General features: G+C 40.5%; 1 protein-coding gene across 1 annotated transcript; it reads left to right on the top strand.

Annotated features, from left to right (window-relative positions):
* gda (guanine deaminase) lies at positions 1–12,422 on the top strand. Its single transcript, XM_035166374.2, has 14 exons — positions 1–273; positions 894–982; positions 1,897–2,068; positions 2,343–2,430; positions 5,606–5,711; positions 6,675–6,702; positions 6,796–6,903; positions 7,685–7,792; positions 8,158–8,255; positions 8,541–8,608; positions 9,378–9,524; positions 9,787–9,905; positions 10,026–10,053; positions 11,085–12,422. Exons 1-14 carry the CDS (start codon positions 145–147, stop codon positions 11,156–11,158), a joined length of 1,362 nt encoding a protein of 453 aa, XP_035022265.1. The 5' UTR covers positions 1–144; the 3' UTR covers positions 11,159–12,422.
* The last annotated feature ends 1,904 nt before the right edge of the window (positions 12,423–14,326 follow it).

Below are 14,326 nucleotides of genomic sequence, written 5' to 3'. Positions count from 1 at the left end.
CGCACACCCTTCCTTCTCATTGGCTGCAGATGGCGCAATCAGGTGGAGTCGTGAGTCCTGGTCAGCGCAGCTCAAAACCCCAGTGCGCTGCTGCTGCCGCCGCAAGTATCCGACTGCTGGACTCGGGCTGATACTGCTGAAGGGATGGCGCACACGCACGGAACCGCCGCCGCAATCTCGCGCGTCTACAGGGGAACTTTTATCCACTCGACGCAGGAAACGGCCGTGCAGATTCTGGAAGACGCGCTCCTCGGAGTGAACGCAGAGGGAAAGGTTTTACAGTCTTTTTTAATTATCTGATTATATGATCCGTTTTTAAGAGAAACCGCGCGGTCACCTCTTGGTATGTCGGTTTTTATTGATATCTGTTATCTGTTGGCTCACTGGGACTTTTCTGTCCGTGTGTAAAAAACAAGATTAGGCAGATGTCTGAGTTTGACCTACAGAGATCCGTCTCTAACCCTAACTTTCACAATTTATCCCAAAAGCTCTTTCACAATGTATCCCAAAAGCTCTTTCACAATTTATTCCAAAAGCTCTGAGCATACAACATTTTTATGATAGTCTGAAGTACAGCCTCTGCCACCAGGCTATAATAAAGGGGATTTAAACCAACAAAACATCATTAAAAACCAAAGGAAAATACATAAATAAATATATATGGTAAGGGGACATTGTGGAAATCAAATCAATCAAGACTGTAAATGAAGTGAAGCATCAACACAGTGGTGTATAGGCTGACATAAGAAATTCATTTGAAGTTGCTGATAAGATAAACATATGACAAATGAATGCTCCATTACGTAGACTGATGTTTTCATGATTCACTGCTGCTCATTATGTCATTATGTTTGATTCCAGTAACTGTTGGCTTCTTTCAATTCTGCCTTCAGATTGCATTCTTTGGAAAAGGTGACGAGCTGCACAAGCTTTCTCAGACATTTGGATTCTGTCCGTCTGAGGTGACTCAACTGGCACAACAGTGAGTACGATTAGGGATTTAATCACTGGATGAGTACACTTGTGTTACACAGCAATTATTATGCAATGCCCTCAGGCAGTCAGAGAGTATAGCACTTAGACTTGACAGATAGTGAGGAGATTTGAACTCAAAGTTTCACCTCTCATCCAAGAGGCGTCTTCAGTCCAGACTGACTGATGGAGAGCTGGTGCTTAAGCCCCGGGGCGTCATCTTCAAGGATGTCACCTGGTTGGTTAGTGATGCTGTCTGTTGTATTCAGTGGTCCTCTGTATACATTGCGGTCATTTAAATAAGTCCCACTCATCCATCAGGTGTAGGTAAATTACTGAGTCACGACCTAAAGGGGTTGAACTTTCATTGTTGAGCCATAGGTTGATGTAATGTTTGTTTATTTTCACTGCTACACAAGTCTGTGAATCCCTCACTGCTTTGGACTGCACACTTTTGTGGTTTTGTGGGTGTGTGATTTTTTGCATGAACCAGTTTTTGTCTCAGGGTGTTCCTGCATGGTTGTGGAAAGCACAGGAATGTGATGCTTGTTGAAGACTGAGGCTCCAGACATAAGCACATTATAAACCTGCCCTACCTGCAGGGATTGTGTTCTTCACAGATCTTGCTGCCATTATCACAAAGGTCCAGTTTTGGTATCCGCAGGCTTTAAGCGCATCCTTCAGGTGTTTATGCTCCTGGTGAACATGTTAGTACATTTCTCTGCTTGGCGGTGAAGGGCGGTGTAGGGTGTAACTCATGTTCCAGTGGGTGATGACAGTCAAAGTGTTTATCAAGAGAATTGAATTTGTTACACCACTTGAGTTCCAAAGATGAACGCGGATCATTCCCCCATATGAAGGTTGTTTATTGCAGGGGACATAAAAGCAATATCATAAACAATTTCCATGCTTGCTCCACTGCAGTGAGTTCTTCATGCCAGGCATGGTGGACACCCACATTCATGCATCCCAGTACAGCTACGCAGGCACGGCCCTGGACCTGCCCCTGCTGCAGTGGCTCAATACCTACACCTTCCCTGTGGAGTCCCGCTTCAAGGATTTGGACTTTGCCAACACGGTCTACACACAAGTAGTGGTGAGTTTGCTGGTTTCATGAAATAATTCATGTGAATTAAAGCCACACAGCAAACCAAAACTGAGCCTTGCATGTGGCAGCATGCAATGATTATGATATTGCCAAAGGGACGGTCACCCTGTGCTGTGGGGAAAAATGTAAAAGCAGTTTATCTGACAGTAAGACGCTAATCTCTGAGTTGACGAGGGTGTGAACATGTCAGTGAGATAACAATGTAAAAAGAAGAGAAGGAATTTAAACCTTTAACCTGTAATATGATCCCTGCGCATTACAGAAAAGGACACTGAGAAACGGAACAACCACTGCATGTTACTTTGCTACCATACACAGTGACGCCTCACTTCTGCTGGGTCAGATTGCAAGTAAGACATCACACACACACACACACACACACACACACACACACACACACACACACACACACACACACACACACACACACACACACACACACACACACACACACACACATTTTGACCTAAATCTTTTTCATTTTTAAGAACTGTCCCTCTTCGGAGTGTTTTCTATCTGTGATGTGGACTGTGGACTGAAATGTTGATTCGTGTTGTGAAACCATTCAGGTGACATCATGCTGGTAAAGGCTTAAATACATCAAAATATCCAGCTCATATTTTTAAATGATCACCTTGGAGCAAAAGCCTGAGTTTTTTCGGTTCATACATAAAGAGAGATGTCCCTTTGAAAAAAACGCAATGTAAGCCTGTCAACCCAAGCACATGGTTTTCTACATATGTCAGTTTCTCCCCAGTACATGTTAAATCAGGACCTTTGTCTTTTTGTGTTTAAGCTGGACATGTGCCGTTATAAGCAGAGCTGAAATAACAATGTGCCGGACAGAGGTTGTGGGTCCTGTATTATCACTTATTTTGTTCACCTTCATGCCTTGTCCCTTATCATGTGATGTTATGCAACATTGAACAGACACACGCAAACACACACACACACACAGGCATGCACGCAGGCATACGCACACACACATTGTCTCATTTCCTAGCCCCTTACCCGAACCTTAACCATCACAACTAAATGCCTAACCCTAACCCTAACCCTAACCTAATTCTAACCCTAAAACCAAGTCTTAACCCTCAAACAAGCCTTTGAAATTGTGAGGACCAGCCAAAATAGCCTCCCAATGTCAAAATGTCCTCACAATGATGGTATTTAACCAAAATTGCCCCTTATAACTATAGAAAGATGCACACACACACACAGATACACACACACAGATACAGACTCTTGTACTTTTAGTGAGGACAATCATTGGCATGGTGGATTCCCTAGACCCTTACCCTAACCCAAATCCTAATTCTAACCTAATTCTAACCCTAAAAGGAAGTCGTAACCCTTGAATAGCTCCTGTGAGGATCGACAAACATGTCCTCCCTTTTCCATAATGATACAACCATACTGAGCACTGGCAGGTCATTTTGTGTAACCAGGTTCATTGAACCCTCACCTTTGTCCTGTTCTGAGCAGCTGTTCCATTTTGCAGAGGACTGTTGCAATTCAATGACCATAAAGTATGTGTGCGTGTGTATATGTGATTGTATTCAATTCACATTTCATCTCTTTCTGTGTGTAGCCTTATGTGTACAGTATGTCCCACGGAAAGAGATTTAACAAGAGTATTTGTGGAAGGGCTGAACAACACATACACTATGATTCAGTGTGTTTTTTTTGTGAAGCACTTTGTAACCTTGTTTAGATAAGGGCTATACAAATAAATGTATTATTATTATGATGATACACACTGGTATCTGAGAACTCTGAAGTACACACAAGACACATATGATGTACAGGTGTTATTCATCTGCATTTAGCAAAGGATTGTTGATTATACTCATACAAGGACAAAACTGAACAAAAGATTTAATTGATGTGACCTTATAAAGATTATTGATGAGGTTAAAATTTCAATTTCAACAGCACCCTTCAAAACCAGTTGCATGTGTGTGTGTAAATCAGAAAAAACAGATCATACAGATAAAAGAACAACATTAAAACAGTAAAATTAAAAAATTAAAAATAAAATGCAACAATAGAAATGGGAACTTGTACACTACCGTTCAAAAGTTTGGGGTCACTTAGAAATTTCCTTATTTTTCAAAGAAAAGCACTGTTTTTTTCAATGAAGATAACATTAAATTAATCAGAAATACACTCTATACATTGTTAATGTGGTAAATGACTATTCTAGGTGGAAACGTCTGGTTTTTAATGAAATATCTACATAGGTGTATAGAGGCCCATTTCCAGCAACTATCACTCCAGTGTTCTAATGGTACATTGTGTTTGCTAATCGCCTTAGAAGACTAATGGATGATTAGAAAACCGTTGTGCAATTATGTTAGCACAGCTGAAAACTGTTTTGCTGGTGAGAGAAGCTATAAAACTGGCCTTCCTTTGAGCTAGTTGAGTATCTGGAGCATCACATTTGTGGGTTCGATTATACTCTCAAAATGGCCAGAAAAAGAGAACTTTCATGTGAAACTCGCCAGTCTATTCTTGTTCTTAGAAATGAAGGCTATTCCATGCGAGAAATTGCAGACATTGGACAGAGGAAGATTGGAAAAAAGTGTTATGGACAGACGAATCAAAGTTTGAGGTGTTTGGATCACACAGAAGAACATTTGTGAGACGCAGAACAGGTGAAAAGATGCTGGAAGAGTGCCTGACGCCATCTGTCAAGCATGGTGGAGGTAATGTGATGGTCTGGGGCTGCTTTGGTGCTGGTAAAGTGGGAGATTTGTACAAGGTAAAAGGGATTTTAAATAAGGAAGGCTATCACTCCATTTTGCAACGCCATGCCATACCCCGTGGACAGCGCTTGATTGGAGTCAATTTCCTCCTACAACAGGACAATGACCCAAAGCACACCTCCAAATTATACAAGAACTATTTAGGGAAGAAGCAAGCAGCTGGTTTGCTGTCTGTAATGGAGTGGCTAGCGCAGTCACCAGATCTCAACCCCATTGAGCTGTTGTGGGAGCAGCTTGACCGTATGGTACGCAAGAAGTGCCCATCAAGCCAATCCAACTTGTGGGAGGTGCTTCAGGAAGCGTGGGGTGAAATTTCTACAGATTACCTCAACAAATTAACAGCTAGAATGCCAAAGGTCTGCAATGCTGTAATTGCTGCAAATGGAGCATTCTTTGACGAAAGCAAAGTTTGAAGAACAAAATTAATATTTCAAATAAAAATCATTATTTCTAACCTTGTCAATGTCTTGACTATATTTTCTATTCATTTTGCAACTCATTTGATAAATAAAAGTGTGAGTTTTCATGGAAAACACGAAATTGTCTGGGTGACCCCAAACTTTTGAACGGTAGTGTATATCAAACATCTCTCAGATACCTTGTTCACATGTTATGATCATGTCATCATGGTCATGATGTTAAGTGCAGCAAGTTGTATTTTCACGCTCAATACGTCCAAAGTGAAAAAAGCTGTGACATGTTGCACGATTGTCTTTCGAACTCAGTGAGAGCTCAATCATCCTTATATTTCCTGCAGATGACTTTGGACAGCGTGCCTTGGTGGGTAAGGTGTGCATGGACACGAACAACGCTGTGAAACATTACAAAGAGACCATCCAGGAGTCGCAGGATGAAACCTGTCGGTGGGTATATGCAACCCTGCTCTACTGTGGAAGGGCAGATCAAATATACGTGTCGGCTCAAGCTGTAAAAGTAACAACAGTATCATGCATGCTGAGAACAAATATTGACCCAGCGCTGTATCAAAGTGCCTCAGCTGAGAGTCGTCATCTCTCGTTTCTGAATTGAACCTTGCTGATCGAGATGGATCCTTCTCAGTGTGTCCTTTGAGAACTTTGACCATCAGTCAGCGCCTGTCTGGACAATATCCTGAAAATGTGCCGAAGTGCTGTATATAAGAGCACAAATTTGCTGCAGATATTTTTTGAAACTTTTCCTGCCAGCCCCCTTGTAAAATGTCAGAGAGAGCCCATGTGAGAGAATACAGCGGGACATTTTCCACAAAATTCACCGCAACAGGGCATGAAAACAAGCAAATGTCACGAAAATGAAAAAAATATCTAAATCTAAAGATGTCAACTTGGAAAGACGTGATTTGAGAGATTTTGGCGATAAAGCCCGATACCGGTATCGATGTGTATAAACAAAAACACGTCAACTCGACAGCAGAATTTATGTTACATCCTCGTGATGGAAAATTCCAGTTGTTTTGAACACAGAATTTGTGTGTCTAAAAACAGCTCTATGATGAGGCAGTTTTTAGTTTAGAATATGTTACAGACACAGATATGCCACAGATATAAGCTGTGATGCACAATAACTGACACAATGTCTGTATAAATATGAAGTAATCTAGTGGGAATTTATCAAGTTTCTCTGAATGAGGAGCATCAGCATGAGTTCCGTGGTTTCAGGGCGTCTGAGTGGCATAAGACCGGAATTAGCATGATCTTGATGTTTAAATTCCTATCCTGTTCCTATTGACACCTCCCATCGGTATTACCTCTACAATACACATATGCTCATCACAGAGAGTGTACCTGTCTCTGACGACCTATTTTTAATCATTGTTTTGTTCCCTCAAGGTTCATTGCAGAGCTTTTAAACAAAAAGGTAAGGTTTTATATTATGATAAAAAGGACAATTCAACAACGCAAGTAAAACAATCACAGGTCTGCATCATCTTCTTCTATTTTCCCCTCCCAGTACCCCCTTGTGAAGCCGATAGTGACTCCTCGCTTTGCACTATCCTGCACAGGAGCGTTGCTCGGACAGCTGGGAGCAATCGCTAAGAATAACAACCTGCACATTCAGGTGAGCTCACTGTGGCAACCAAACCAGGCTGTGTCCACTGGGGACTGTTACCATGGAGACTGTTTAGTGTTTGGACCTGTGGGGGTTTACAGCAATGACATAAACAACACACTCACACATTATGCAATGCAGATGAATGAAGAACGTACTTTCAGAATAGCATTTGGATTGATTTCATCCTGTCACTGCACTGCCTCAGGCTATATGTAGATGCTACAGCTTTAATGGTGTTGTATTTGTACATAAATAATATTTTGAAGAGATATTACATGCCCGCGAAGAATATTTAGATAGATCCAACAAAAATATTTTTTTTGACCAATAAATGTATTTGTATGTTTGACATTATCCATATCAATTATGTAATAATAACCCCCTCACACACTTTTAGTCACATACATTCACACTCTTGCTTTTGTGCATTGTCAGAACACTGCACACTCAAATTGTTTGTGACATAAAATATACAGATCGGAGAAGCTAGAACCTGAATAAAAAAAGTTGGAAAATTCAGAGTAAAAATTGGACACTAAGCAGTCAAACAGAAATTCATCTTCTCCAATTTATTGTTCACAGAATAATGTTTTGTTTGCACAATTTTTCTTTCTTGCATTTAACTTCAAAATACAATTAATGTGCTTGCAAGATATGTTTCTCTGTGCACCAAATCTAAAAATTGCTTGCTCAGGAATGAGCCACAAATATAATGTCATGCAGCTTGTGTTATTGTTTTTTTTTTTAAAGTAGCTGTTTCATGTCTGGTGTGTGTGTTTATCTCCAGAGTCATATCAGTGAAAACGTCGAGGAGGTGAAGCTTGTAAAGGAGCTGTTTCCTGAATCAGAGTCGTACACGGACGTCTATCACAAACACAACCTGCTCACAGACAAAGTGAGAACACATCACTGCCTGCACACACACACAGACACACACACACATCTATATACATCTATCTTAGTCCCTAGCCTCTTACCCTAGCAATAACCTAATTCTAACCACAACCCTAAAACCAAGTCTTGACTCTGAAACAGCCCATTGAAGGTGGTTCAAAAAGTGAGGACACACACACACACACACACACACACACACACACACACACACACACACACACACACACACACACACACACACACACACACACACACACACACACACACACACACACACACACACACTTTTCTGTGTAAAATAGAAACTGTATGAATGCTTAACTGGTGAACAGGGTTGATTTTATTTGTAACGGGATTGATTCACAGACAGTGATGGCCCATGGCTGCTACCTCAGTGATAAAGAGTTGGATCTATTCAGAGAGACGGGAGCCTCTCTGTCTCACTGCCCCAATTCCAACTTTTCGTAAGTATCCGGGTGTTTCTCGAGACTTGACCTACGCCCATGATGATTGACATAACACAGATTTAACAGTAAAATAGCACTTAAGCAAAAAAAGTGAGGCATTATCAGAAATGCCTAAATGAAAATGAAAATATACAGAGGACTCTTTATGGATCCATGTGCTAAAATAGGTTGCAGCAGCATACAAGTACTGAATCTATCACCTGATAAGAAATGAATCCAGTAATCATGTCATTGTATTGGTCATCTCTCTCTCTCTCTCTCTGTCTCTCTCTCTTTTTCCAGATTGTGCAGTGGAATTTTAGATGTCCGCAACGTCCTGAACCACAAAGTGAAGCTGGGGCTGGGAACAGGTGGGAGCAGATTCCCTTTTTGCACATTTTCAAGTGCCATGCTGCTTTTTGACAAACTTTTGCTCCGCTTCATTTCGAAAACTCCTCTGCTCTGTACACACAAGCATGCGTGTGAGCATCACATGATTGCATCATCTGGTTTTACAGAAGTCAGGTTATTTTGATGATGTAGGGAGTTCAGTCAGCTGATGTGTCTGACACACTGGTCAGCTGATCACTGTTCATTTGGCTGGTTTCAACATCCATCTTTAAGTAAATATTAACATCTGAGTTCAGGGTTTCTGCGGGGTCCATTCAATCATCTGAAGTTTAGGTTTTAAAAAGTCTTAAATATTTTTTAAATATTACAAAGTAGGTCTTAGATTATGCTTGGGTAGGTCTCGGTTATGTCAACATTTGTGTAATGCTACCGTAGATACTACAAACAAGATCAATGTGGAACTCATATTATTCTATAAGCATCGCCCTGATCTGAATGTATCACAGTTCCCTCTGCCTGCCTCTGTGGAGGATTAAGGACTCTATCTCTGCTTTGAGACATAACATAGCATTTGAGGGTTATTCTCGACTAGACTACTTCCCTTTATCTTCAGTTATGGGGAATTCTAAGGAATTCTGTCCAGACCTAATGGCTGAAAAATATCTGAAATTTGAAAATGCACATTCTGTTTTTTTCATATTCCCAACAAAAGTGTGTGAATGCCTGTGTTTGTGTCTTTATATGTGCCTATATTCATGTGACCCACCTGTGTTTGTGGTCTTACATCAGACGTGGCGGGGGGCTACTCGGCCTCTATGCTGGACGCTGTGAGGAGAGCTTTGGACGCATCCAAAGTCTTGACCATCCAGGACCCAGAGTACAACACACTCACCTTTGAGGAGGTGTTCAGACTGGCCACACTAGGCGGCAGCCAAGGTAACGCACAAAACCAGCGGTCACTCAATGTATAGAAGAAACAATGAAAACACTCGAGTGTTCAGCCCCTTTTTGTTTCTCACAGTTTCAAGCAGTGCTGATTTTCTTGCTCAAGTGCCTGCACCCACGCCAAGTGACTCAGCAGAATCAAAATACCAGTCGCTTTCAGAACATGACGTTTTCGTTGATGATGACTGATTGCAATTGTACAGAAGTGCAGAGAGAGTACAACAGTGTATTTGACTGTGTGTTTCGTCTACAGCCTTGTCCTTGGATGACCAGACAGGGAATTTTGAGGTGGGCAAAGATTTCGATGCCCTGAGGGTGGACGTAGCTGCTCCTGGTGCACCCATCGACCTGATCCAGTGTGAAGGGCCAAAGGTTGGTGGATGAGCACCTTCTTCCTCCAGCGCTGGACAGAAACCAACATATTCACATACAGATTTATAAAAGCAAAAAAACATACATTTTCTGACTAATTTATCTTCATTTTACTTTCAGATTCTGTTGGAAAAGTTCTTGAATTTGGGTGAGTGCCCATTCCAGTTTGTATTTCCTAACTTTTCAGACTCTCACACACCAAGCACTGCTTTCCTACATGTTTTTCAGTCAATCAAACTTTATTTGTGTAGCCCATGTTCACAAATCACAATTTGCCTCATAGGACTTAACAAGGTGTGATATCCCTTGCCTTTAACCCTCGGCTAGAGTGAGGAAAAACTACCAGAAAAATTGGAATGCACAAGAGCTGCAAGTGAGGGATACCTCTGCCAGGACAGACATAAGTGCAATAGATGTCACCTGTAACCGAGCACATCAACATAATAATAATATCTATAGTATTCATGAGAAAAGAAGAAGAGTCTACTATAAATGGAGAGGTGTATCAATACGCAAAGTATTTCTGAAAAAGAAAAACTCTAACATAGATGAAGGGAGCAGCAATGACAATTGATTACAGTATTGCCAATAAAAGTAGTATATGTGGGCAGGTTTAATTGACATCTAAGCAATCGAGTTGTCGTCATAATCCACAATCACCTGCCACCATGATTCACAATGTGGAGGCAACAGTGATCCTGGATCTGCAAATGAGAAAGTACAAGGACTCTGGGAAATAAGTCAAGTCAGTAACATGTATTGATGAGAAATTAATGTGATTAAGAGGGAGAGGAGGAGAGAAAAACAGAAGCTCCATGTGTCTTATGTCCCTGACATAGGCCTATAGCAGCATAACTGGTCCAAGGCAGTCCTGAGCCAGCTGTTACTATAAGCTTTATCATACAGAAAGGTTTTAAACCAACTCTTAAAAGTAGAGACGGTGTCTGCCTCCAAAACTAAAACTAGGAGATAATTCCACAGGAGAGGAGCTTGACAGCTGAAGGCTCTGGCTCCTATGACAAGTAAGCCTGAATTCTGGGAGTGCAGTGCTCTAGTGGGGTGATACGGTACTATGGGCTCTTTAAGGAATGATGGCACCATGTCATTAAGGGCTTTGTAGATGAGGAAGACTATTTAAAATTCTATTGTAAATGCGTCTGTGTTGTTCTTCTGTTATAGGTGACGATCGTAACATAGTGGAGGTGTTTGTGGCCGGGAGGATGGTGGTACCTTTCACAGAGCCAGTGGAGTAGAGCTTTTGGATTCTCTGCACATTTCCATCCGTCTTGCAGCTTAAGACACATCTGAAAGATATGATATACTGTATGCAGCAAAGGCACGATCAACTGGAAATGACATATGGATGCAAACTGGTGTACTTTGTATTTTATCTGTAAAGAATAAGTCAAAAATGAAAATTCATGATAAATATTTGAATGTTAAATCCAGAGGTTAGAATAGGTGCTATTTATGAGATTAAGTGAAGGTCATACAAATAGTGTTAGTCTGAAATGTAGACTTATCCTTCAAAGTAGTGACTGGTCAGTACAGGGAATAAGGGATTTATTAAGTGCACTTTTTCTGTTAGTTATTGAAGATAGTTAGTTAGTTGCTCATTTTTGCATAATGAAATATGAATGTGTTAACACCATTGTACACTAACACTTTTTACATAGACACATTATAACTTACAAAGATCAAACTACTGGTGATTTAAGCCTGTGTAGTGTATTAACAACTATATATTTCACTGATTCATTGATTTCACATTGTGTTTCCTCTACAAAATTTGACCATTGTCCATAAAGTGAAGAAACATATTAGTGTTGGACTAATGTAGACTGCAATGCTTACTTACAGTGGGTTCATGGTCCCATTTTCATGCTAGTGTAGCTAGAAAATGTGTTATTATATAACTGGGATTGCCTTGATTTAAATAGTTAGAGCTGATTCTGTTTAAATTTTTCACTGCACACTCCATTCAAATGCATCCATCCCAGTGTTTAAAATGACACAGTACTAGATTATGTTATTTGCGGCGCCCAGTGTCACTTTTCCATTTGTCGGTCTGCTCCGTGCACAAACTGAAACTAGAATCGTATTTAGCTGCATTAACACATTTCTGATTTGGTCAAAATCCACATCCTGAGTTTTATTGTGAGAGTCACCGACTATAGTTTTTTATACTAACCTTATATTTACATAATCATTCTAATGGTTTGACCACTGAGATGATTTTAAGGACCATCCACATTAAATACACTTAATATTTAGTATTTATATTCCTCACTGTCTTATAATTGTCAGGAAATCAAGGGAAATGAAATGCACACACTGCTCAGTATGTTTTTGTCTTGATAAATGATAAATTCCTTTTTTTTACTGAAATATCACGAATTATTTTATTAACACAAAATATAACTGAGACAGATCAGCAAATTGTATATGTTAAAGATTCTCTTCACGTGTCACATCATGGGGGATTGAAATAAAGAATACCAACATTTTTCTATTTTTTATTTTTGTATGCAGTTTTTTTATTTATTCTGTAGTTGATTACCCAACAGCTACTGATCAATGACCATGGCCTGATATACATGTATGAACAAAATGCCCACTGACCCCTCCAGTCGACTCACAGAGCAGCTCCTTTAATAGACCATCTTCACCATCTGGGTGAGACAGCTGAGACGGTGAAGATGGCAGAGAGACATGAAGATGGAAATACTCACGTCCTGCTGACACCAAGCCCCCTGCTCCTCTTCTTCAACCAGACCATTGGAGAGTGTGTGCACTGCGGGGGTCATGTTAACAGTCAAATCCACTAGAGGGGGACGCTGTACTTGAAATACGAATATTATCACAGACCAAGAAATCTCCTCTCACTTACCTCTAGTGGTAAAGAAGCCATGAAAATAGTTTCAACAGTCACATATATTAGAATTGTTTGTGGATCAGCAATCCTGCAACCCAGACCTACCATGTTCAACCAACCTTGTTAGTTTGAAGTTATAACATGTAAAGTTAACCAGGATAGTGAGCAATAATAAATAATAATTATTATTATGCAACAAAAAATGGATGAATGGATATTTATTATCAATATAAATATATGCACACAGTGAATACATGCAGTCTGTCCTTAACAGAGGCCTCATTATGAACTAAATTAAACATTACCCCGGATAATCACTTCTTGTTTTTTATTTTATTTGATCAAAGTGGGACCACCAGAGTTATCACCATGACTTGCTTCCTGTAAAAATATATCATAATGCGTAATTTCTTGTAAATTCAAGCACCCTTTGAGTTTTGTTAAGAAATGCTTCCATCTGCTTTCTACAAAAGAACAAGAAGACAAAGAAAAAAGATGAATAGCCTGAAAAGTGTTTTCAAGTCATGAATTTCTTTGCTTTGTTTCATGACATCAAACAGATCAGTGCCGTCCACGGAGGCACTGATCCGTTAATTTCAAGTGCCCCTGTTCCATCAGTAAGCTTTTTTCCCCCAACTTTTTATTAACTTGTCACTTACAAACAATACTAACTATGAATGACAATTTGCTTCAAGTTCACAATGTACTTAAACAAGGAACAATGTTCAAAGGCCCTGTCCCAATTCCCAATACGAAAAACACAAGCTAAACGAGAAACGCTGCAAAACTGGCAGCTAAACAATGCTAGATGGAAAGACCCTTCAAAAACACGTTTTTTCCCCTGAGAGGACGAACACAGCGCTCTACCGAATGAGAAGGAATCATCTGCCAGAGCAGTGGAGTGTAGACCAGGCCTTTATAGACAGGTTGATGAGCTGAGTGGAAACAGGTGAAGCCAGCCTCGCCCCCTGCCACACACATACCCTGCAGGAGAAAGAACAGCAGCGATTCAGTTACATTTTCATTTGCTACTGGATTAAAATAAGTTATTGTGCTGAAGGGGTGTTTGATGGGCTGGATGGCCACTAACCCTACACCTCATAGAGAAATGGGAAAACACTACCCCATCACGGCCACACGCAAAACAAGGGCTAGGGCCAAGTGGTCGGTCAAAGGGGTGAATTGGGACAGGACAAAAATATATCCAATGATGTGTGACTTTGCCCTAACCTAAAGAGCCAACTGTAAACAAGGAATAACTTAAATGTGCACCTTACTGAATCAGGTATTGTGCCCCCTGTGGGCCCCTGATTTAGAAAAATCCTTGATCCGCCACTGTATCAAACCACTGACACGTTTCTGAACCAAACTAATTATCTGCCTTGAACTCAGATCAGTTTCAGTTCGGCTCAGAGTTACTGCCCTCATTTCTGACTTTCAGGAAGACATGAACCACTCGGGTCATGTCTTGGCGCGTCACCTATCAACTTATCGATATATTCAGACTAATTACATGTGGTTTATTCAGTTTTCAGTCCATAGGTGG

Source organism: Hippoglossus stenolepis, chromosome 9 (genome assembly GCF_022539355.2).
Source record: "Hippoglossus stenolepis isolate QCI-W04-F060 chromosome 9, HSTE1.2, whole genome shotgun sequence".
Lineage (NCBI taxonomy): Eukaryota > Metazoa > Chordata > Actinopteri > Pleuronectiformes > Pleuronectidae > Hippoglossus > Hippoglossus stenolepis.
The sequence above is the reverse complement of the archived record's forward strand: the minus strand, read 5'-3'. Positions and strand labels throughout refer to the sequence as shown.

Excerpts from the sequence above, each read along its gene's own strand:
- gda (XM_035166374.2), top strand. The coding sequence starts at position 145 with ATGGCGCACACGCACGGAACCGCCGCCGCAATCTCGCGCGTCTACAGG. Across the intron at positions 274-893 it reads GAGTGAACGCAGAGGGAAAG|ATTGCATTCTTTGGAAAAGG; the intron begins GTTTTACAGTCT and ends TTCTGCCTTCAG. Across the intron at positions 5,712-6,674 it reads TCGCAGGATGAAACCTGTCG|GTTCATTGCAGAGCTTTTAA; the intron begins GTGGGTATATGC and ends TGTTCCCTCAAG.